Raw genomic sequence first — 24714 nt, 5'->3', positions numbered from 1 at the left:
TCAAACTTGTGTGCGAATATATTCCAATCCATGCATGAGAACATACAGAAATTCCTCATCGCTTTCCCATATAGTGCCTTACAGCTTTTACAGGTTTAAGTGAAATTCTCAACATCATTCTGGTGCTTTCCCAACTTTAAGACTGCATTAATGCACAAAATCATTTTTAAAATTGTAATTAATTACCCCATTGTGAGAGCTCGGAGAACTTGCACCCTCACATCATTCTTGTTAAGAAAGCTAGGTTTGAATATCATTCACAGAGAATTTTTCATTTTTAATTGATGAAACACATTATAGGTTAGAACATTTTCATGGCACTGGGGAGCTCTTAATAGGCTCCCCATAGTACTCCTTTGCTTCTTTCTAGGCAACTGGCAAAGGCAAGGTTTAAAAAAATGAAGTTGGAGAGAGAAGAAAAATGTCTTTTTCAGTCAGGAATGGCACCCAATGTGCCCACTAACAATATCGAAGTGCCTGGTGTATGTGGTCAGTCAGAAATGTTGAGCCTTGGCTTGAAGAGCATAACTCCACGAGAAATTATTTTCGTGAAAAGTGGAAAACTGAATAAAGCAAGTAAGGGAATATTTTAACAGATTTCAATTCATCACAGGGTTACTTGAGCGATAGGCTTATTGAGGTTTAGGTGTTGGGCATCATGGTGGAGGGTGGGGGGTGGTGGAAACAATATGGTGAGAAGGCCAAAAATTAGTTTTGCACCATCATGAAACCAGCTTCAGATTGCCCGCTTCACCCGTCAATGGTGGGCTGGCGTTTCCCGCTGCCGTGGGTCAGGAATGTAATTTTAATACATTTGCATCTAATTATAAGCCCGGCTCGCCAGAATCAACCCCCAGGTCAAAATTACTGCCGGCGCTGGCCTGACTTCAGAACAGCGTGCTTGACGTCTGCCTTTAAAGGGCGTGAACCTGGTGAGCTGAACTTCGAGTGGAACTCAGACGTTAACACACACACACGTGCTTGTAGGCATCACCCGTAGGACATCAAGGAAGAGGCGCCGCGCATTCGCAGGGGGCTTAGGCAAGTCGCTTTTTCCCGGCTGGCTTTCAGTGCAGTGCTGGGTCAAAGGCTCCAGTGCAGGTCAGGTCAGGCTGGGGGGGAGGGGGAGGTAGGGGGCAAGGTAGCAAAGGCTGAAAGTAAATACTCAAGGGGGCCGGTATGTGGGGTTTTGGGGGGGGGGGGGGGGGGCGTGAGGGAAGGGCAATGCACTTGGAAAAGCTTGTCAAAAGTGAGCACTCTTCCACAGCTGAGACTGGTCAGCTGTAGCTCCATTGACATGCTTGAAGTCACTGGAGCTCACAGCCCCTTGCAATGTCTTTATTAAGGTTTGGACCAGTATCGCTCACGGTTCAAGCTAAGAGCGCAGCCTTTCAGTGCAGGATAACAGAATGCCGGCGTCTGAGCTGAGAGCACAGCACGGAGTCCAGTGGCCAAAGCTGCTGCCAATCGGTCAAGTGGAGTGGGGCGGAGGTGGGTTTTTAAAAATTCGTTCATGGGATGTGGGTGTCAGTGGCTAGGCCTGTATTTATTGCCCAGCCCTAATTGCCCTTGTTCAGAGGGCATTTAAAAGTCAACCACATTGCTGTGGGTCTGAAGTCACATGTAGGCCAGACCAGGTAAGGGCATTAGTGAACCAGATGGGTTTTTATGACAATCGGCAATGGTTTCATGCTCATCAGACTTTTAATTCCAGATTTTAATTGAATTCAAATTTCATGGTAGTATTTGATCCCAGGTCCCCAGAGCATTACCCTGGGTCTTTGGAAAACTAGTCAGTGACAGTACCACTATGCCACCAGGGTTTCAGACAGTCAATGAGCGCACTATGCCCTGGCCATCCAAGTGGCGGCCAGCACTCTCCTGCATGCATGACTTAACCAAGAGAGGTTCATTGTACATCCATGCTAACCCAGCATCTCTTTTTGATCCTGCAGGAGGGGAACATCAGGATTATGGAGCCTGGTGATTTAGTAGTATGCCTCATGGCTTCCAGAGACAAGAGAAGAAAAAGAGGAGAGTGGCAAAGGCATCTGGCTTGGCAAAGGAAGGAGCATCTCCCTCAAGATGAAGGGAGAGCCTGCTGTGCATGCAGCTGAAGATCTACAGCAAGGTGTCGACCGTAAGCACCTTGCTAGACCCAGGGTCTATAGACAGCACGTGTCATTCCTGCAAATGACTGAGAATCAGTGCTGCCAAAGACTGCGCATGTCTAGGGAACTGGTCACATATGCCACCTGCTTCAGGATTTGGTGCCACGGGGACATGGAGGGCATCCAATGCCAGTGGCCATGAAAATGACCGTGGCGCTCAATTTTTGCCTGGGATCAGGAAAGCCAGGAAGCAAGGTCGATGGGATTTGTGCAGGTCTCAGGTTTTCCACAGGTGCAGGGTGCCATCTACTGCACTCACGTGGTGCTTAGATCTCTGTGGCAACAAGCAGTCAACTACATCAACCGCAAGAGCTTCCACTCACTGAACTGCTGTGCGACCACCACAGACACATCCTGCAGCAGTGACAGTATAACGAGGCTCATGCCGCAACCTGGACTTTGGTGGAGCAAACGATAGGCGTATTGAAAATGAGGATCTGGTGCCTTGACAAGTCCAGTGAAGTGCTGCAAAACAGTCCCCAGAGAGTGTCACGCATCATCATCCACAATCTGACACTGCAATGGGGGGAGGACCTGGCTGAGGAGGAGACGGAGGAGCTGCACATGTCCTCCGATGAGGGGGACATCGAAGGGGCTGACGATGATGAGGTCCTCAAAGGCGAGGATGGCGGTGATGAGGTCACTGCATTGGCCAGACACGCTCGGGAGGTCCTCATAGCTGCTAGATTTGTGGAGGATGATGACCAGATGCAGTGAGGACAGTCCTGACGTTCTCACCTTGCATCTGTGAACGTTCGACTCCTGTATGGCTGATGGCAGCACACATACCCTCAGTTGGAGGCAGAAAACTCGCCCACTTGTGTCAGGTTGTCAATTAGGCACATTACTGAGCCAACTGCCACCAATTATCCCTGAGCCAACCGAAATTTAGTGCTGGCTTCGGGATTACATGGCGTTCCGGTCAGGTTTGCCTGCGGTCTCCTTGGGGGGAGGGTGGGGTCCATCTTTCAAAAGTATTAGTGCCCAATCAAGGGACCTGGCATTTGGGGGCAGGGGGTGGCTGCTGAAAGCCACTCCCCTCGCCCTTGCCTCCAACTCCCCTCTGCCCCCTCTCTGGTGACCCCCATACTGCTCTCACTCACCTGTGGTCTGGGTCCCTTGGCAATCCTAGGCCTCCCCTTGGATGCATCACCAGCAGCAGCGACCCTTTCTGGTGGTGCTGCCTGCAATGGAGAGCTGCCGGCCTCTGACTTGCACCTTCGAGTAAGGCCCAACAGTTAAGTGCCTGGCAGACACTCTGATCAGCACTTAATCGGGTCAGGCAACTCCCCCCCTCCCCCTCCTCAGAAGCGAAGCAGATTTACCACCGTTTCTCCAACCAGTCAGCTGAACCAATGTCAATTACATTCAATTGGTTAGGTTAGATGACCAAAAATCTGGTCAAAGGAGAAATTTTTGAGAAGTGTTTTAAAGGAGGAAATTGAGATAGAGAGGCGGAGAGGTGTGGGGAGGGAATTCCAGAGCTTGGAGCCTAGGCAATTGAAGGCACAGCTACCAACGGTGCGGCGATTACAATTGCAGGTAGGATGTCACTCAAGACATAATATGTATTCACCCATTGCACATCATACTGTCTAACTTTCATCATTTTATGAATTGATGATGAGATTTTAGGGTAAATTTGCAAATCCCACTATCAAACTAAATGTAGGTCAGATATAGGCAATTCTTTGAGCGTAACCCCCAAAACAGGGAGCATGTGATCAGTGAATTTATCCTATTATGCAAGTTTATATGTCTATTATTTTTTAGATAGGCAATTCAAACAAAAAGTTTGTACTTTTTTGACAAAATCACATTTCATTTGCTCACAATATTCCTTTTTTAAAGGCAGCCTTCCATACATACACTGATGATCTGATCATTTTTGCAGTATTTTTAGAAACACAAACATGTTGTTGGATAAAAGACACTTGATCGGCCTAAACAGCACAATCATGTGGTATTCAACCACATTTACCAGAAACAATACATAAGTAGCCTTTGTCCAATATTACCAGCGTTTATCTGTTTCTTCTGTATCTACAGGTAGTGGAACTCCACAAAAGGATATTTCAGAGAGCTTTATTTTTTTCTAAATATCGCTGATCAGGGGACATATCAAAAAGGAAGTACTTTCCATTGAAAACATTCTCTCTTCCACCTGCCAGCAGTTACATCTATTCAATTATTGTAAGGCAACAAAGTAGTTGCACACCTGATATTTCACAAGAATAAGTGCAGTTAACTTCCCGAATGCAGATGATCACCTTAACCATTCTGTTATGGACAGGAATGAGAGAAAACTGAAACCCTTGATCCCCTCTCTTGCTGTCCATAATCAGTGTTTTTTTGAAAAGGAAGATGTGTTTCTGATCCAACCCCCAACTCCCCCGAGTGTGTGGGGTCAATTTGAGTAATCAGCAGCAAGCTATTCAAGGGTTTAAATAAAGGGCTATTTATTCATGCATTCACCCCGAAAGTCGAAGGCTATGTCACTTACTCACCACTCTCACAGATACTCAAGGGAAAATACAGTTAAAGAGAAGAGTGCATTTTTCAAGTCATGATTCATGTGATTGGCTCATCTAGACAAAAAACAGGCGTTGCAGGCCTGGTGAAGAAGGCGTTTTCAGTCCTGAAGGGTAGTCTCGGTGGTTTCAATAGCCGGAGTCGCATATCTGGATTATTGCAGGATTCCCTTGAAGAAATGGATTTTCAGCAAGTCATGATGTGAGTGACTTGTCGTGTTGTTACCAGGAGTTGAGTTTTCTGTACTGCTGGACTTTAAAAGGAACAGGCTTGGAGACCGTATGATGTTGCAGTCTCCAATTCTTAAAGGGACAGATGTTGCAGCCCTTTATGCTGCTGTCTCTGCAGACTTTGTTCTGTGTCACGCAGACATTTCTTAAGGCTTTTTTTTAAATGGGCGACCAACATGGCTGCCTTACCATACGGTCCTTCACGGCTCCATTTCAAATATGGTATTGGGCTTCAGTTAATTAGCCACAGCCTGGGTTTTTGTGTGCAGACATTTATTTTGGGGATCTGAGGCAATCACCATCTTTTGTTCTGAAAAGACCCATTCAAGTCAGGAAACTCTTTTGGATGGTTTCAGGTGATGGTTATTGATACTACTTATTTATTTTGACATTTCAATATGGTGGAATCTACAGAATAAGTCAAGTGACTCTCGGCAGCCATTTGTCGCAGCATTTTAATGTCCATTTTTAAAAGAAAAGGCAGTTCCAGGAGATTCCAAATCGATTATAGTTCATGTTTTAAAGATTATGGATAGGACATGCCTTCATGGGGCATGATGACTTGTTAAAGACAACCATTTACAAAAGATACCTGGATTCTGTGTTTTGATCACCCAACCCTTCAAAACGAAATCCAAATCGGTGGGGAAATCCACCACTTTCATTCTAACATCTGTGGAGGGAAAAAACTCAACCACCCATTTTGAAAGGTCATTACAGTTGATTACACAAATATAACTCTCTGTCACCGTTACTCGGAAGCCTGCCTTGGCTCCAAGTCCAACAACAGTTCAAATGTAAAATTCTTGTGTACAAATCCCTCCCTGGCCCCACCTCAACCTACCTCTGCAGCCTCCTCCAACCCTACAGTCCTCCAAGGACTCTGAATCCTTCAATTCTAGTCCCTTGTGCATCCCCAATTTCCTTTGCTCCACTTTGAGCAGCTGTGCATTTAGCTGTCTAGGACCCAAGCTCTGGAAACCCCTGTATAACTTTCAACTTCTCTCTCCTCCTTTAAGATGCTTCTTAAAACATACTTCTTTTATCATGCATTTAGTCATCTAACCTATCTCCTTATGTGGCTTAGGTGTCAATTTTTTTTCTTACCACTCCTAGAGCACCTCGGGACATTTTACGACATCAAAGGCACCATATAAATGCAAGTTGTTGTTTTATAACCATTTAGAAATAGCTTTCTCTTGAACCTCTCTAACAAAACTCATATAAACATGTACTTTGAAAATTAAAATGTCAAGTGTTCTCCATGTTATAAGAATAACAGATGGTAAATATTTTGATGAAAAGCCCAACAACCAAAGAAACCCACAGTCAAAGATTATATAATAATAACGTATCACTCCAGAGATCTGGATTGGGACCAAGCCAGAAGCAATCTGAGTTCCGTTGTACAGTCTGTTGTATTATTTCCAGTTTTGAGTATTTACTGCTGGGATGCTCTCTAACTATGACAATATGCTGCATGTGTTCATAGTTCATCAGAGACAAGTCCTTTGAGAACTCCAATCTCACTTATGTAGCAATACATTTATTTTAAGATACAAGATTAAAATACAAGGTTACTTAGTGAATAGTATGAATTATTTAAAGCTGCACAAAATTCAGTACTTTTTTTTTCTTATAGAAAAAATTGGAAGCTACAAAGAATATTCAGCACTGAAGATTTAGTGAATGTTTGACCATGACATCCATTGCCTAAAAAAGTGAAAAGTTTATACTGGACATGTACGTCGGAAAAATTATTAACAGTAAGACTTAAAAAAAAACCCACTGATTACCAGAACCTTGAAAAACTCAAACTTTAATTAGAGAAGAAATATTCTGATTAGTAAGAACATATTCTCCTAGAGTAAATGAACAGCAAATTAAGAGTTGCCATTGAGTGTGAGTGTGACATAGACATATCTGAACTGCTGACCTCCTGTTTATCAACTTGCATAATCTGGTAACTAGCCAGCTCTTCACTGTTCAGAGCTTTGAATTTTTGTATATATGCAAAATACTAATGTGCAAGTTCTGATGAAGAGTCATTGAACCATTGGGTCAGATTTTTGTCACCGAGATGGGAAGCTCGAATTGGGAAATTTCCTAGCTTGGCAGGCCCACCTCTTTTAAAAGAGCCCCACCCGCCACGTTCTCATTCTAGGGAGGTGTGGGATGGATGGAGTCTGGTCCACCATCACCGGAGGCGAGTTCCGAGGCGGTCATGGAGATGGGTGATTGACAAGGCGGGCTGGTTAAAAGGCCTAGGTTCTCTGGGACTTTGGCCCAGTTGTATAAAAGGCTGACAGGCCCTCTCTAGTCCTCCCCTCACTCCACCCACTCCCCCATGTCCCCTCACTCTCTATTTCCCCGCATAAACCTCATGCCATCTTCATTCCCTCTCATGCCCCCAATGCCATGCTCATAGCCACTAAAAGAGCATCCATCATGGGCAGACCTCAGGAACCATGTGGAGATGAAAAACTTAACAATCTAAAAGCGTTCACACTCAGATACGTGATATGGAGAAAACTCCCATTCACGAAACCCATACGAAAAATATATATCCCCTCAAGTAGTCAATCTGTTGTAAAAACAAACTTCTATTCACTAAGCACATCAAAACAGCTAATCATTTAACAGCTTCTTAAAACTGTCAATTAAAATGTGAACTCAGCCCTCCCTGCTGACATAATAGGTTTCGGAGATTTTGAAACTCAGCAAAGCATTCATAATAGGCTCAACTGTAACAACCACCCTTGGGAAATGTCAACAATGAAATTGCATGAAAAAATGGCTAATGGTCTGTTTCTAAGCTGCATCAGATGGCCTGTCAATCAATGCACTTCAACAGCAGATGTCTACTTTTTTACTCCAAATGAAAGCTGCAGCCTGTGTTTTTTGTATTTTTAACAATCTGAGAATTTAAATAATTTCAGATCATAACACTTAAACAGACCTTATCCACCCTTCAAGAGCATTTGCGGCTCTTTCATAAATTCATGACTCCCACACTGCGGGGTAAGGTCTTTAGAACAGCAAAAATGGGGTCTGTTTGAACTCAGCACTAATTTCAAATGGCCCTGATGAGTTCAGGTTTCCAATCCGTGAAATTCACACCCCAACCCCTTCTCCTGCCAGCAGAAATTGAATCTGCCAGAAATGGGGTCCAGCCTTTCGCATCTGGGTCCTGCCCACCATGTCCAAAGGTCTCCAGAGTCAGCCCATCTCAGGGAAAATCCAGCCTGTTAACTCGGCTTCCCTTGCCACACATGCTGCCTGACCTGATGAGTATATCTAGCATTCTTTGAATTTTATAGTTCTGTTGTAAACTTATTAAACTTTGTCAATACTGTGATAATGGAGGACATGTTACTGATACAAAAGTATTTAGAAAGAATACAGAAGTGATCTTGCATCATAATCAACAAACAATAAGTGTAAGAGCAGATCACAAATTCTTTGGGTAAACACAATATTTTATTTAAATCATGAAATTGTCACGATATACCATCACTTTGAACCAGTTACTTCAATTTTTCTGATGTGGGGTTTGATGTGGATACTCAGTTCAACAAAAGGTAGTTAACAGTCTCAAGTGATCACAATAGAAATGTGTCACTGGAAAGTCATAAGGCACCAAATAACACCCAGTCAGCTCTGCACTATTACCAGGGTTGTCCCAAATAACCCCACATGTTGTCACTTTGATATAATTCAACGGTTCCTAGGATGATTTTCATGGCATTAACATCGGTAAGTTTACAGATAAAAGAATGTTTCTGTTATGCCTTCTAACGGGACAGTTTTCAAATGAAGTGTATTCATCTGAGTTGCTGTATAATCCCATATATTACAATCTGTAACACACATACTGGCCCCTCCCAGTCCTCCCATATTCCTGAATTTGATGAATGAAAACTACTGGTTTTCAGGTAAAAGGCAGTAGACCCACTGTGCAATAGCTCAGTTAGTGCTCTTTTTGGACTTAAATGATAACTGTTATCTCCTAAACTATATGGTTTGAGACACCACTTTATGTAATGCTCAAAATGAGAGCAATGAAATGTGATTTTAGTCAACTTATAAGGCAGATAGCTTCTCAAGGCATAGCATTAATTGACCTTCCTGCGTGATACTTGTTTAACAGTGCCACAAGAATGGATTTTATCAGAGGGTAGCATTACTATATTATTGGACTCAAGTTGGAGTAACAACTCAGTGGTAGTTGAACCTTCCATGTTATCTTCATTAAAGGAGAATTCCCTTATAATCTCCTCTCACAGGGAATTACAAAGTTCAATTAATTATTGGAGGCGGTTGACATGGGGCAATATTAGCCCTTTGGTGTGAGAATAGCAATTGAGGGAGACTATGTCCATTTGATCCTCCAGTTTTGTCACTGCAGAGTAAATCTCCTCCACCAACTGCATTTTTGTTTTGCTTTGCGGGTCTGTGCAATTTGACCACAATTTTAATGACATACTGTAATAGCAACTCAATTTCCAAAATGTACTGCTCTTTCTAGGTGAAATTCAAGTGGGGTTTGACCAGGAGAAAAAGAATTAATCTAAAAGATAACTGGGGATCATTTTATGCTTGGGTATGTAACTCTATGCAAGGTGCTGAAGTGACCTGATGAAATTCTGTATTTCAGTCATGAAATCTCCAAGATCACATATCAATTAGTAAAATATTGTTGAACATAATTATGGCTCCAAAATTGGAGTGGGTACACCCTGAACTTATCTGGCTAAAATATTTTTCAAAGATATACATGGACCAAACAAAGTTGCTACCCTACTGTTCCATAATACATATGTACTGGAGATTGTTGAATCAAATGGCAAAAAGGTAGGCTATTTATTGCCCATTGTCGTCCTGAAGTGTTAGCACCCATTCTCTTACTTGAAGCTCGTCCCTTTTTGAAAAGCGATGTCTAATTTTCAAAGAATATTGATATTCAGATCACAACATGTACGACAGATTTGCAGAACGGAAAACTGTTTTGAACAGTTACAGTTTTCAGCTATAAATATAGATGCGAGGTAAAAGCAATAGTAATAACATTCCTTCTTCATGCGCTCTCTCCAAACAAACAAGTCCACTGCCATTTGGGCTGTAAATGTGCCTGCTGATTTAATACGAAAATGGCAAAAACAGCAGCATAAAAATTTCAGCTTTCTGTCCCTTCCCCCTTTAGACAAACTGTCATGCAATGTAGAAGAGCACAGTGTATAGGACAGCTTTCAGCAGGCTCGGTTAGAGAAAGCTGATTAAGAATGTTCAACCAACAGCAAACTGCAGGCCGTTACAGTGAAAATAAATACACTTTATGCAAATGTGTTTGTCACTTTGACAGCATGTCTCAATTAAGGCATCTCACTGCTGTTGGTTAGATCTACTTCTGCAGTTGTATCAGCGAACCTGCTGTATTAGAAAAACACAGGGCTTGACCCTAATCCACATGCATGCATTTTTAAAATTCTGTCTTGCTTGTGCACACCAGGATAACGTTGGCAGATGTGTTAAGCAGTTGACAAATGATGAAAAACAGCTCGTCTCATCATCTGCATAGGAAAGCTTTAAAATATTATAACTACTGTCTTCAGCTTCTAATAAACTATGCAATTCTGCATTGGACAAATATTTTGCGGTCAGATTTTGCAGCTTGTATACCTATTGCTACTTATGGAAACTAATTTGCATTTTATAAAGTTACACCTTTCAGCGGCACTAACCTACGTGTGGGCTTCAACGAACTTGACGGCATAAAGCCACATCAGTTTTCAATGCAGTTTTATTACCATCTCTTCACTTTTACATGTAAATTATGTTCTACATTTCATGGCAGCTAGTAAATTAAACATGAAATAAAAATGTTACAGAAAATTTGAATAAATACTAGTCAAATAATACAAATCAACAATAGTAAGAAAGTCAATTAGTCAGCTCCAGCTTTGTGTGTATCTTTGTCTACTGCTCTCACTTAAATGTATCCCTTACTCCAATTGTGTGTGCATCCCTGTCTCATTACAATTGTATGCATCTATGTCCCTCACACACATTTTAGTGTCAGTTTCATTTTCTGTGGTCAGTCTAACAGGCGTAAACTGAACAGGCAAACATATACACATATGCAAAGAAAAACACAGTCCACTGATAGACTCACATACACAAATAACAAAATAAGCTATAATTGCTGAGAGTCAAACGCACAAAACACAATTTTGCTGGGGCCAGATTCAGTTCCTGGCAATGAGAAATAATGTACATACAACATGAAATGTTGCCAGTATCACACCACATTCATTGATCAACATATCTGACAGGCAAGTGAAAAGTCAGAACTATATAATATTTGAAAAACTTGCATATTTTCCTTAATTGCATTAAATTTTAAATTAGGTGCATTCCAATAACAATTTCTTTACAAAACAATTTACATTTTACTGACCATCCACATTAACCAGACTGGACTACCAATAGGCAATTACTGTGGAATCCTCTTGCACAAGTCAAAAAATAACCCACTTCAGAAATACAGAATAAACTTTACTATGGACACTAGGTTAGCAAAATAGGTGAACTGCACAGTCTGACACAACAAAACACTTAAAACAAAGGGAGCAGGTTAAACACACCAAGTGATAAACTTTAAAACAGAAAGTTCCAATCATTGAGTTAAATTATTTTGTTGTGCTAAAATTATTTATTTTGCTCTAGAACACTTATTCAATTGCAAAGTGAAAGTATTCCATGCAAAATTGTGTATGTAGCAATTAAATTCTCCTTTAGTCTAACAGAACCAGTATATCTACCCCTAATTCTAACTTATCCAAGTTGCTGAGGATTGAATTGGTTAAGTCCAACAGTTGTTACCCTTTCTGCTTAGTGCAAGTGAGATCCTTTATAAGCTTTGTGTAACAGCTTCAATTATGATAATGAGGAAATTCTTTCTATCTCTAAATGGCAAGTTATTTTTCCAGAACTCAGCTACAACAAACAGCATTTTTCTTGTAGCAAACATGAAATTATGTATGATACTTCTGGGCTCTGGAATCTCTGTGGCCTTGCTTTATGCGTTTTTTGAAGTGAAACAATTGCCATGCAATAGAGGGAGTAAGAAGTTGTTCATAACAAAGCTCAGAGCAACATTAAATGTGCAATAGAAAAAGTCACATTCTAACAGAGGATAGGTTTAGAACAGTACAAAATGAATATTGGACCAATAAATGTTTCACAATTTGATAAATTGATACTATTAAAATTAACATACGTACAGTCAAGTATCTTAAAGACTGCAGTATTTCAGTGGACCATAGTCATGAAATGTAAGGTACAATTATGTCATTTTAAATAACTACAAAACATTTATTAATTTAAAAAGGCTCCATCAGTGAACTTTCAAGATTATGGGAGCTGTATCTGCACATACAATAGGTTCAAAGAAACAACTCATACAAGTAACCAAGTCATAACATTGGTCATTCACCTAGTTGATCTGCATTTGACTTAAGATAAGGACAAATGATGAATGAGTCAACTGTTCCTGTCAGTTGTTTAAAGGTATTAAATGAAATGAGTTATGCATTTCAATCCACTTCTCAGACATTAGACGGCAGCACAAAAATGGGTATAAAATTGGCAATAACTGGCAGAAGTGTTATTTCCTCCAGAAGTCTCTTGTGCAGAATGTGATTGAAATTTCAATAGAGCCAAGATACTTGATAGATTTATCTTGTAATTATCATCCAATTGAATACACAAATCTATGATATTACTAGAAGTTTGATACAACTGAGTGGCTTGCCAGGCAATTTCAGAGGGCATTTAAAAGTCAACCACATTGCTATGGGTCTGGAGTCACATGTAGACCAGGCCAGGTAAGGATGGCAGATTTCCTTCCCTAAAGGACATTAGTGAACCAGACGGGTTTTTACAACATGTGACAATGGTTTTCTTGGTCATCATTAGACTTTTAATTCCAGATTTTTACTGAATTCAAATTTCACCATCTGCTGTGGTGGGATTCAAATTCAGGTCTCTGAATTACAAGGTTCCTTTGACAGCACCTTCCAAACCTACGACTACTACCATCTAGAAGGACAAGGGCAGCAGAAAGATGGGAACACCACCACTTGGAAGTTCCCCTCTAAGTCACTCATCATCTTGACTTGGAAACATATCACCATACCTTCACTGTCGCTGAGTCAAAATCCTGGAACTCCCTTCCTAAAAACACTGTGGGTGTACTTACACCACATGGACTGCAGCAGTTCAAGGCGACAGCTCACCAACACCTTCTCAAGGGCAACTAGGGATGGGAAATAAATGCTGGCCCAGCCAGTGAAGCTCACATTCCGTGACGAAATAAAAAAAAGCACATCATCTACTTGATGTCCAAATAGCAACTCAAGTGACATTCTGATCACATTCTGCCCCTTTAAATCCGTTTTGATTTTTTTTATATATCCAAATTCCCAAAATTATCATTTTTAGCCGATCCTTCACTCAACTGATGAGGGTTCTCTATGCTTAGATACTTCTCCTTAGTGAGGACTCATACAAGGAGGGGTGCAGAAAGAACAAAGGAAGGAGTTGAAAGAGAACTGGATACTTTTTAAATTATTAAATCTACTTTACTTCATTCAATAGTTTGGGTGATTAATTTACGAGGCTTGTTTATATTAACACATTGTTAATCCTGAGCCTTTCAGAAGTAATGCTCCTAGTTCAGCTAATTTTCTTTTGTTTAATCTTCAGAAACACATAGATATTGAAATTTCATTTATCATAAATGCCTAGTTCATGGTTCATCATAATATTTTCAAAATAATTTTTAGTTCTGGGAAGATTAAAATCAACAGTAGAAAATGGAATAAATACAACTAAAGTCTAATACACTGAGACGGCTGGGGCCATGTTGACATAAGGGGTTAACAGCTAGTAATAAAAACAAAAAAACTGCGGATGCTGGAAATCCAAAACAAAAACAGAATTACCTGGAAAAACTCAGCAGGTCTGGCAGCATCGGCGGAGAAGACGTCAACTCTTTTCTTCTCCGCCGATGCTGCCAGACCTGAGTTTTTCCAGGTAATTCTGTTTTTAACAGCTAGTAAGGTAAGATCATAAAACAGCAGGTGGGCTTACTTAGCTGGAGAATTAGAGACAAGGTGTATACACTGCTTATAAAGAAACGCAACACAAAAGAGTTGTTTTGGTTTCCTGAGTTAACGCTACATTAGTTTAAAAGCATTCAGTGAACCCTGGAAGGCTTACGTCATCATGGAGATGGGTGGAGCTTAAGGAAGTTCTAGAGTTTCAGTTCATCTGTGTTTTTGCTGGGGATACGTGCGTTTTGCAGCAGGGAAAAAGACCATACTAAAAAGCTGCTGCTACTAGAAGGCTCCAGCCAGCAAAGGTGCTGCTGTTTTGCTGGCTCTGTGTAGCTCAGGAGAAGTCCCAGGAGCCGTTTGATAGCTCTGGTAGTTAGGGGTCAGGAGAAGTTCTGGAGAGCTGAGAAGGTGGCAGAAAGTCATTGGCTCCGTGCTAGAAACGGTTAATGCTTAGAAGAAGCCCTGGATGCCATTTATAGCTTGGTGTAGCAGGGCTGATTGGAATTAGGTGAAATCCAGGGGCAGTGCTGGGTCAGTGGAGCTAGCTAGTTATTAAAGAGCTGAAATTGCACGAGTAATTGGAAGCTGACGAGCAGACTCGTGTATTCTGGGGAATGGAGTCTCGAGAGACGATGGAATCCTGGGAGGTGAGCAGTCATTGAGGCAGTCCGAGCTGGAGTGGTTTAGAGGGAATTCAGAGGCTTGATCTTCAAAAGTAGAAAGTGTGGAGTCTCTTCTGAGAGAGACAGAGGGCTGAACTTTACCCTGGTGGGATTTTACTGTCCTGCCGAAGTCAATGGACTTTTGAACAGCTTGCTGCATTTCAAAACCCCGCCCCAGCTGCAATGGGCCATAAAATTCTGCCTAGAATTTCAGTGAGATTGGTTGACTCATGGTGTTTACTGACATCTGGTTTCCTGAGAAATTTGTGGGATTTATCTTGTTCACATTTGCTATTTATTATACAACATGGTGTGTTCAACCACAGTTGGCCTGTTAATTTCACATATATCTCATATTAACCCTGAATATTAGGGTATAAGATAAATATTGTAAATTGTTTTATCTTTTGATATTGTATCATAAAGTTTATTTTTGTTTGTTCAAAACCCGTGGAATCTTGTGGCTTCATTTTCTTAGCAAGTGTAATGAATCTCAAACTCTGCCTACTTTAAACAAAACATTGTTGGTAAGATCCGGTTAAAAACCAAAAACAGGAGTCTGATGTAGGATCATAATACAAATTGGGGGCTCTTGCGGGATTTCAAATCTACAGGCAAAAATGAATGTTGATATTTGCTGAGATTAAAGTTGATAATATTTCTATGGGGAATTATGCTATACTGATTGAAAAGCAGAATGGCTTTGTCAATCACTATGACTTTTCTGGAGTGGGAAGATTTATCCCGGAGTGCTTTCCAACAATCAACCAAGGTTAGATTATTTGCACTAGCAGGGTTAGAGTTAAAATTAAAAGCAGGGGCTAAGAAGGCTGACATAATTGAGGTAATAGATGGCATTTAAAATTGGAAGAAGGGCAAGTTAATCCAGATGGTAATTCAGTTGAATTGGAATTCAGTTGCAGATGAAGCAGCTTGAGCTAGAAAGAGATAGAGAAAAGCAAAAACTTGAATTTGGAAAAGAAAAGGAAATGAAAAAGCTTGAACTGGAAAAAGAGAAATGCAAAAGTTTGAACTTGATCTCCAGAAAAACAAGTTAGCAAGGGAGGAAAGAGGTAAGGAAAGGGAAAGAGAGCTTTAAAGAGGGAAATAAATCAGAAAACATGAACTTGCTCAGGTTACGGGGTGAAAGAGAGTCCTGTAGTTCAGGTGAGGAGGGAAGTCCCATTCAGAAGTTTGAATTAACCAAGAGTCTTCACATATTGCCTATATTCACTGAAGATGGAGTTAAGAGTTGTTTTATTTCATTTGAAAAGGCTACAAAGTTAAAGTGGCTAAAGGACACATGGACTCTTATTTTGCAAAGTGTTTTGGTCGGGAAGGCTATGGGTGTACATTCCAATCCTACAGAATAACAATCCTCAAGTTATGAGATAGTTAAAACTATGGTGCTTAATGTATTTGAGCTTATCCCTGAAGCATATCAATTGAAATTTTGGACTTTAAAAAGACAGAGTGAAACATTTGTAGAATTTGCTAGGGTGAAAGAAATGTTGTTTGATAGGTGGTTTCGATCATTGAAGTTAAAACAAACTTTTGAGAATATGAAAGAGTTAATAATACTGGAAGAATTTCGAAACAGCATCCCAGTAGTGATTAAGTCACACCTAGAAGACTGTAGGGTTTCTAAGGTATGGGAAGCAGCCATTCTGGCAGATAGTATGTATCACACGTATGACATGGTGTATCACATAGGCAGCTAGGAGGCAGTAGATCTCTATTTGTAAACCATGGGAAAGCTGGAAGAATAGAAAAGAGCCTAGTTATAGGGAGGAGGCAGAAACTGTTCCAGTCAATAAAAATGATAACGTAGAGGAAAGAAGTGATGCAACAAAACCACTATGTTTCTATTACCATAAGATAGGGCATCTTAAAGCCAATTGTTGGAAGCTGAACGGTAAACTGGTGACAGTAATAGGAACACTTAAGGAGTCTTCAGAAAAGGTTATACCAGGAAAAGAAATGGGTGTTATATCAGTGGCAATGGTGCAAGTAACAGGAATTTCCACAGGGAAATCTGCACTAGAAATTGAAGATTGTAAGAAACCGATTGCATCTAATGTTTTTACCTTAGAAATAGTTACAGGTGCAAAGGGTTATAAGGGGTTTATATTTAAAGGTGAAGTCACTCCATTTTTGCCCAAGAAAGAGTCTAGAAAAATTGTTATCCTGAGAGATACTGGCTTGGCTCAGAGCTTATAGTTAGCAAAGGATTTGGACCTTTCTTCAGAAAATTTGCTGAATCAGAATGTATTAATACACTGTATTGATGGGAAGTGTGTGCCTTTCCCATTGCATAAAGTAAGCTTAAATTGTGCTCTGATGAAGGGGCCTTGTATGGTTGGAGTTATTCCGAAATTACCTATTAAAAACGTAGACTTTATATTGGGCAATGATATAGTGGGCAGTAGAGTTTTTCCACCAACTGGGATAAGATGTGACTGTTCCAAAGGTGTTTCTGTAAATAAAAACTCCTTGTCTTTTTGTGATCCAGTTGAACAAAGAACTGACTCAAGTAAAAAAAAAACTGATGTATCCACTTCAGTAACAGACAATACAAAGGCAGCAGAAATGCTGCAGAATTGCCTAATAAAAATTTTCAACGGAAAGGACGGAGATGGGAAGGGTCAATGACTCCTAACATCAAATGACAAGTACTTGCGAGCGTTGAGATACAGGAGGCAGCAGCAGGAATCCAGGTATTGTGTATTTAAGACTGAGATAGAAAGGTTCTTGATCGGTAAGGGGATCAAAGGTTACAGGGCGAAGGCGGGAGAATGGGGTTGAGAAACTTATCAGCCATGATTGAATGGCGGAGCAGACTCGATGGGCCGAATGGCCTAATTTCTGCGCCTATGTCTTACGGTCTAAGCGAACAGTTCAGAAAAGGCCGTCTAAAACCCCGAGAAGAGTGGAATGATACGCTTTGTGACTTGCATGGAAGACGTCAAGTATTGGAAAGAACATAAAAGTCCAAAATGAAGAAGCTTAAATGAAGAGGTTAATATTGCTTGGAAAGAATTAAATAAAATTCATTATGAATGGGATCAGGAAAAATTGAAAGATACAAATTATTTAAAAATCAGATCAAACAGGAATATGAGACCTTCCTTCTTGAGCATAAAAAGCATCTAAATGACATTTTTAAAGCGGTGAAGAAAGATTTTGATCAAAGAAGGAGCAGAGCTGTTGGCACAAAACTTTTGAACTTCTTTTCTCAAAATGAGAATTTTACTTGTTTGAGTCTGGAAAATGGAAGATATGAGTACAGCTAAAGAAGATGGTGACAATTTGACTGTGGACATAACTGCAATCTAGAGTTTAGAGATGAGAAAGCTACAGGTGTGGAGGACAATAAAGGTCAAAAGATGGAAGCAGCACAGTTTTAAAGACTGAGCTTGAAAATTCGCTTGTGCATAACCTGCTAGGGAATCTTCTGCTGCAGATGGACCTTTGAACTATAATAAAGTTAAGAAAACTTACAGAAAATGCTGTAAGAAATAATATTTTTCATCTTAAACAGGAATTGAATCACAGAGTGCTGATGGACTTGTGAATTTTATTGGAAAAAGGAGGGCTGACTTTTGTATATATTGCATGCTTAGAGTAGGTTTAAGATATATAACATATAGTAAGGTGTTATATTCTGGATGGTAAATGACAACGCATCACTTGGTGATGCATTTTTATTTTTGTTTTGCTGGGAGGTGTTATAAATGCCTAGTTCATGGTCCATCGTACTACATCAGAGGTAATTTTTACTTTTGGGAAGATTAAAGTTAACTATGGAAAATGGGATAAATGCAACTAAAGCAGCTTGGAGTCTATTACACCGAAAAGGATGGGACCATGTTGATTTAAAAAAACTAGAAAGGTAAGATCATATAAAAGCAGGTGGGCTTACTTAGCTGGAGAATTGGAGACCAAGTGTTTACACTGCTTGCAAAGAAATGCAACCCAGAGAGATGTTTTGTTTTGGGAATGAAAACAACAATTAATTTAAAAGCATTCAGTGAGCCTTGGGAGGCTATGTCATCAAACAGATGGGTGGAGCTTAAGAAGGTTCTAAGGTTTTAATTTATCTGTGAGATTTCTGGGGAAGCGTGCCTTCTGCAGCAGGGGAAAAGGCCATACCGAAAAGCTGCTGCTGTTAGCAGGCTCCAGGCAGCAGAAGTGTTGCTGTTTAGCCGGCTCTGTGTAGCTGGGGCTCAGGAGAAGTCCCAGGAGCCGTTTGATAGCTCTGCGTATTTATGGCTCAGGAGAAATCTTGGGGAGCTGAGAAGGTGGAAGATGGTCACTGGCCCCATGCTGGAAAGGGGAGAAGCCTTGGGAGCCATTTGTAGCTTGGTGTAGCTGGGGAGATTTGAGCTGGTGAAATCCAGGGGCAGTGCCAGCCCAGTGATGCTAACTGGTTATTAAAGAGCTGAAATTGTGCTAGTAGTGTCTGGAGTGCAGAGTCGGAAATCCAGAGAAACAGGATCTCAGGAGTTGAGATTGAAATGCAGGGAGGTGTGCAGTTGTTCAGACAGTCTGCACTGGAGCAGTTTTGAGGGAATTCAGAAGCTTGATCTTCGAAAGTGAAAAGTTTGAAGTCTCTTGTGAGTTTCAATGAGATTGGCTGACTCACAGTGCTTACAGACATTTGGGTGGGTTGCTGAGAAATCTGTGGGATCTAATAATTATTTAAGGGTGACTTGTACTTTTGATTTCTCAAAATTAAAAAGAAAAATGCTAACAACAAAATTCATTTTGTATTGATTATAAACAGTACGTTAAATACTGCATTGATGATAGCTGAAAGGAACATTGGATATTGGAGAGTTCCCACACTGGTAATAAAATCATCACCATATAGGTAAATAAAAGCCTTATCCAGTTCACTTCCTACATCCAGTATTTTCCATTAATTCAGTAACATGTCTCACCTCATGGCCTGACTGAGAACTAACAGTGAACACTGATTTTAAGAAAGGAAAAAAAGTTAATGCTAGAATTCTGAAATAAAACATACATCATGTCAGTCAGTGTCTATAAAAAGAAAAGATGTTAAAGGCTTTGTATAAATGTTTATTGTTGCTGCTTCCTAAAAGCTGTCCCAAATAAATTAAACCCCCTACTTCAGGCATCGTAAAATGCCATTCTCTTTCCACAGCTCCCCCACAATTAATACCCTTTCTGGATAATAGGTCACACTGATCTTGAAATTTCTGTTCCGAGAGTTATTTTTGTGTAGAATGAGAGAAGTCCCTGTTGAACTTGCAGCACTCTAGTTTAAAACATGACATATATTACCTATAGTCCTCAGAGAATTTTGTCAGCCATTCAAAACCTGTCATCATCAGGTTTATTTTCTATATACTTTATATAATTTTGTGAAAAACAGGTGAATAACTTAGCTACAATCCGAATATGCACACATTTTGGATTTCATATACAAACATGCAATTTGCCAGATATCAAAGCTGTCTGTACCCACATGCAGCATACCCTGGTCAAAACCAGGCCTGCAGTGATCAGTGGCGAATAGCACTTGCATCACACAAGCATTTGGTAATGACCATCTCCAACAACAAGGAACCTAATCACCTTTCCTTGACATTCAATGGCATTAACATTGTTGAATATTCCACCACCAATAGTCTGGTGATCACCATTTGCCAGAAACATAACTGAACTAGCCACATAAATGCCGTGGCTACTAGAGATCTGAGTTTGGGGAATCAAGAGTGTGATGGAATACTTGCATGGATGAGTGCAACTGCAACATCATGGAAGAAGCATGACAGCATTCAGGACAAAGCAATCCACTTGATTTGTGCCTCATCCACTGCCTTAAACACTGACTTCCTTTCACACCAAAGCTGCAATGTGCACTATCTACAGGATGAACTGCAGAAACTAGTCAAGGTTTCTCCAGCAGCACCTCCAGAGCCCTCAACCTCCACCACCTAGACGGACAAAGGCAGCAGGTGCACGGGAACAGCATCAACTCCAAGTCACGTACCATGGATATCTATTGTCAGTCCTTCGTCATTGTTGGGTCAAAATCCGGGAACTCCCTCCCTAACAGCAATGTGGCAGCACCTTCCCCCCCATGAACTGCAATGGTTCAAGATGAAGGCTTACCACCTTCTCAAAGACAACTAGAGCTGGACAATAAATGCTGCTCTTTCCAGCGAGGCCCATATCTCAAAAATAAATTTAAAAATTCATTCTTACTGCAAATGCTAGCCTCTGGTATAATACTAACAACAGTTTGATGTATGGATATTTTCACTATGATATCCCAATGGTAGCAAATTTAGATTTTGGATTGCACTTTCCAAACAGTTGTAATGCAGTTATTAAAACTGAAATTTCTTTGTGAAGCATGCTGCAATTTCCATGTAAAGCTTATCTCCTTTAACGCCAACTTCAATGCTTAACTAATAGTGCCATGAGTTCATCACAGCATAATCGATTCATAATTCTTACAAGGAACAGAACATCACAGAAAGAGAGGAAGCTAAATAAGCAGCGACTGCCTGCTCTTGGCAATTAAATAAGAAAAAGCAAAGGGCACAGCAAAAGGAGGAAAAATTGTGAGGAGCGCAATGAAAGGAGTCACTTCATTTATGTGCAATTAGTCTCCTAAAAGGTCTAAAAAGCAGAATGACATGAAATAAAATGCCACTTTTTGTGATTATATTCGTTCCTCGGGTCCTTGCAGCAAGGTCAATTCAACTACATACCTGTCCAAAGTGCACGGTTATTGGTTGTCGGTCCTCTCGCTGCTTGCCTTCTTTCTTCTCAGACAGCGGGGATGTGATACTCTTTTGATGGATATCGTCACCTGCCACAGAGTAGCCATTTTCTGCCATTTCCTGCATGGTAGGAAAAAGTGATTTACACAGCCAGGAACATTCCTGATTAAGGGTAAGGGGCAAAGAGAAGGTACTATGGGAAAAAGCTGTCTAAGCATTATGACGTTAGGAACACAAGAAAAGTATAAAAAAAAAGTCACAGCCAGTGACATATCAATCACTTACTGCAAACAAAGACATAACTGTATTGAACTGTCAGCGTGGAATAGAGAAGAACAATTCATTAATCAATGAGTATCTTCTCTTAATACACATCAAGGGAGATTGAGATGTAGGATCAGATAAGTTCAAACCCGTTTTTAGCAAGTGTTAGACTGATATCAGAATAACTATTGTAGCTAACACAATTATAAATGCGAGTATTGCTGATTAATGTGCCATTGTTGCCTCATTCTCATCAGGAATTGTGGTAGACAGCAGACAAAGATCAGCCCATGAATGTCTGGAAAGCTGTCAGGGTCAGGGAAATGTTAGGAGTGAGATTTATGATCAGAAATAGCTTGATAGCTCACATAAATATGTGGAATTTTTTTAAAGAATAAGATCCATTAAAATTTGCTGCATTTTTAAACCAAAATAAGTGGCTCAGTGAGAGTGGCAGGTGTGCACCTGGGCCACTATGGTTAGGCAAAGATTTAACCTCAATATCGAACTGGTGCATATGGTGCAAAAGGTCAGCATTTTAGCAATGTTAGCAAAATGCTTATTATTGTCCAATCCAAGCTTATACTTCTGTTAAAACAGTGAGATGGTTCGGTTCAGAATTTTTGACAGAATTCTGCTGGACAGTTTAGGAATTAGATTACAATTTCCATTAAGTAAAATTTCAGCAAATTGGTTAATGAAGCATGCCACAGGAATTCTATTTTTATAACAGGTAGTTAAGTTTAGCTTAGTTTTTTAAAGCATTATTTCAAATGGAGGAATGGAGCAGCTAACTTAGGTTCATACATTTTACTATAAAGATATAAAGTGACCACATGGTTTGATTTGTTCACCAGGCTCTGAGGTTCATGCCACCCTACCTGGGTGTGGACTTGAAGTTATTGTGATAGTGATAGTGAGAGGAGTCTTCTGGCACAGTGGGTAGTGTCCCTACATTTAAGCCAGAAGCTCCAGGTACACAAGTCCCACTCCAGGGCTTGATGGCCAAGGAACATGAGTGTGTTCAAATGGGTTGAGAATCAATCTTCAAATCCTTCTAACATTTGCCAGTGGCAGGCTGTAAAAGCAGGAGAGATTCCTGGTCAGCCATGTAATGGCAAGAAAATTGGGGCCTCTGCCATCACTATTCATAGCTCCGAACACATTTGTAAAAGTCCACGTCGCCACAGCACTCGGACTGGTTGGGGGGCCAGTTGGCTGGATAGTCGGTGTGGAAATCAGATTGATGCCCACAGCACATTCCACAATACCCGTTCTGGCTGGGGTAGATTTGGGACTTGCCTCTTTGCCGTACCCGTGGTGGAGATCACGGCGCTGTGGGTCGGACCTGCCTTCCAACGGAGGACTGAAGATGGTGATGAAGTGATGTTGAGTCGTGTAATCTGTTTGCAGTGTGGAAGCAAGTTTCTAACAAGCTTGCACAATGAAACATTTTTGAAATGTGGGAAAATAACATTTTTAAAAATGTTGTTAAATTATGCATTTAGGCAAACCTCAATACTTAAGGATTGAGAGTAGGTAGTGTGAATGTAGTTAATGAGAGATTTATTTTCAGGATTTGTTTTTTTGAATGTTTTTACACATTTTTGAGTTGTTGAGTTTTGACGCCTCAGGTTATCTGTTGTTTTCTTTTGCAAAATTTAAAGCCAGGTGCCATCAGGGGTGTGGTGACATGATCCACATCAAGACCATTGTAAGCAAATGATGTCTCACATCTGCTGATGCCTCCTTGATTGTTTCTGGGTGTAGGTTTACAGGCTGTGTGCAAAAGGTGGCTAACACTGGTGTTATAGATCAGGGGTGGGGAACCTTTTTCTTACCAAGGGCCACTCACACAGACAAAACTAGTCGCGGGTCACACACACATAAAAACCAACTTAATTAATTTTTTTCTAAGACAGAATACAGAAACATTCAACTCACCCACTGCTTTAATGAGATGACTGAGTTTGCTTTTCCTTAACGAGTAGCACAGTTTCTGTGTCTCAATCACAGCACTCCTGAAACTCAGCTCAACATTTTGCTTGCTTACCTCTCCCATTCTCTCTCCCTCTGCCTCTCCTTTCCCACTTAGTCTGTGTCTCTCTTTCTCTCTCTCTCTCTCTCTCCTTTCCCACTCTGTCCTTGGTGTCCTGCTCCCTTTCTCCCCTGCCCCGATTACTCACAATTCACCACTTAGTTGGCAGCCGGCAGCTTCCCGTTCCTACCCTGCACCTACTGCTTCCAGATCTTGGGCCTCACTCTCTGTCCACAGCCGGGGCCTTGGGTGACTGTGGCCAAAGCTCAGGCATCAGAACATGGCGACAGCTAGCCTAGAGTGCAGCATGTGCGGGCGGGGGGGCGATTTTGAAATCTCCCCACATGCCAGATGAAAAAGTTCAACAGGCTGCATCTGGCCCCAGGGCCAGAGGTTCTCCACCCCTGTTTTAGGTGCTCTTTCCCTCTGTAGTCAATAGGGAATTGTGGTGTATTACACAGTACTTACAGCACAGAAACAGGCCATTCAGCCAACAGGTGTTGTGCTCCACATAAGTCTCCTCCTATCCTTCTTTATCTAACCTCATCAACATATCCTCCTATTCCTTTCTCACTTGTGGTTATCCAGTTTCCCTTTAGATGATCTTTGCTATTTGCCTCAACTACTCCATGTGGTAGCGAATTTCACATTCTAACTACTCTCTGGTTAGGAAGTTTCAATCTAAATTCCCAAATGGATTTATTAGTGGCTATCTTATATCATGCCCTGCAGTTCTGATAGCCCCTGCAAGTGGAATCATCTCTATGTCTACCCATGTCAAAAACCTCTCAATCTTAAAGACCTCTATCCGGTCACCCCTCAGTCTTCCCTTTACTCGTGGAAGAAAGTCCAGCCTGTTCGGTCTTTCCTAACTGGTATAACCTCTCAGTTCTAGAATCATCCTAGTAAATCTGATTTGCACCTTCTCCAGGTCTCT

General features: G+C 40.8%; 1 protein-coding gene across 8 annotated transcripts in view; it reads right to left on the bottom strand.

Moving 5' to 3' along the window:
- The window catches only part of LOC121281034 (DENN domain-containing protein 1A-like), a 607528-nt gene that overhangs the window by 47035 nt on the left and 535779 nt on the right, over nt 1-24714 (bottom strand). For all 8 annotated transcript variants that reach the window (XM_041193614.1, XM_041193619.1, XM_041193616.1 and 5 more), the window contains exon 19: nt 21464-21595. In XM_041193614.1, coding sequence (XP_041049548.1) covers nt 21464-21595 — 132 coding nt within the window. The remainder of the gene's footprint in view (nt 1-21463; nt 21596-24714) is intronic.

The sequence above is a fragment of the Carcharodon carcharias genome, chromosome 8 (assembly GCF_017639515.1).
Source record: "Carcharodon carcharias isolate sCarCar2 chromosome 8, sCarCar2.pri, whole genome shotgun sequence".
NCBI lineage: Eukaryota > Metazoa > Chordata > Chondrichthyes > Lamniformes > Lamnidae > Carcharodon > Carcharodon carcharias.
The sequence above is the reverse complement of the archived record's forward strand: the minus strand, read 5'-3'. Positions and strand labels throughout refer to the sequence as shown.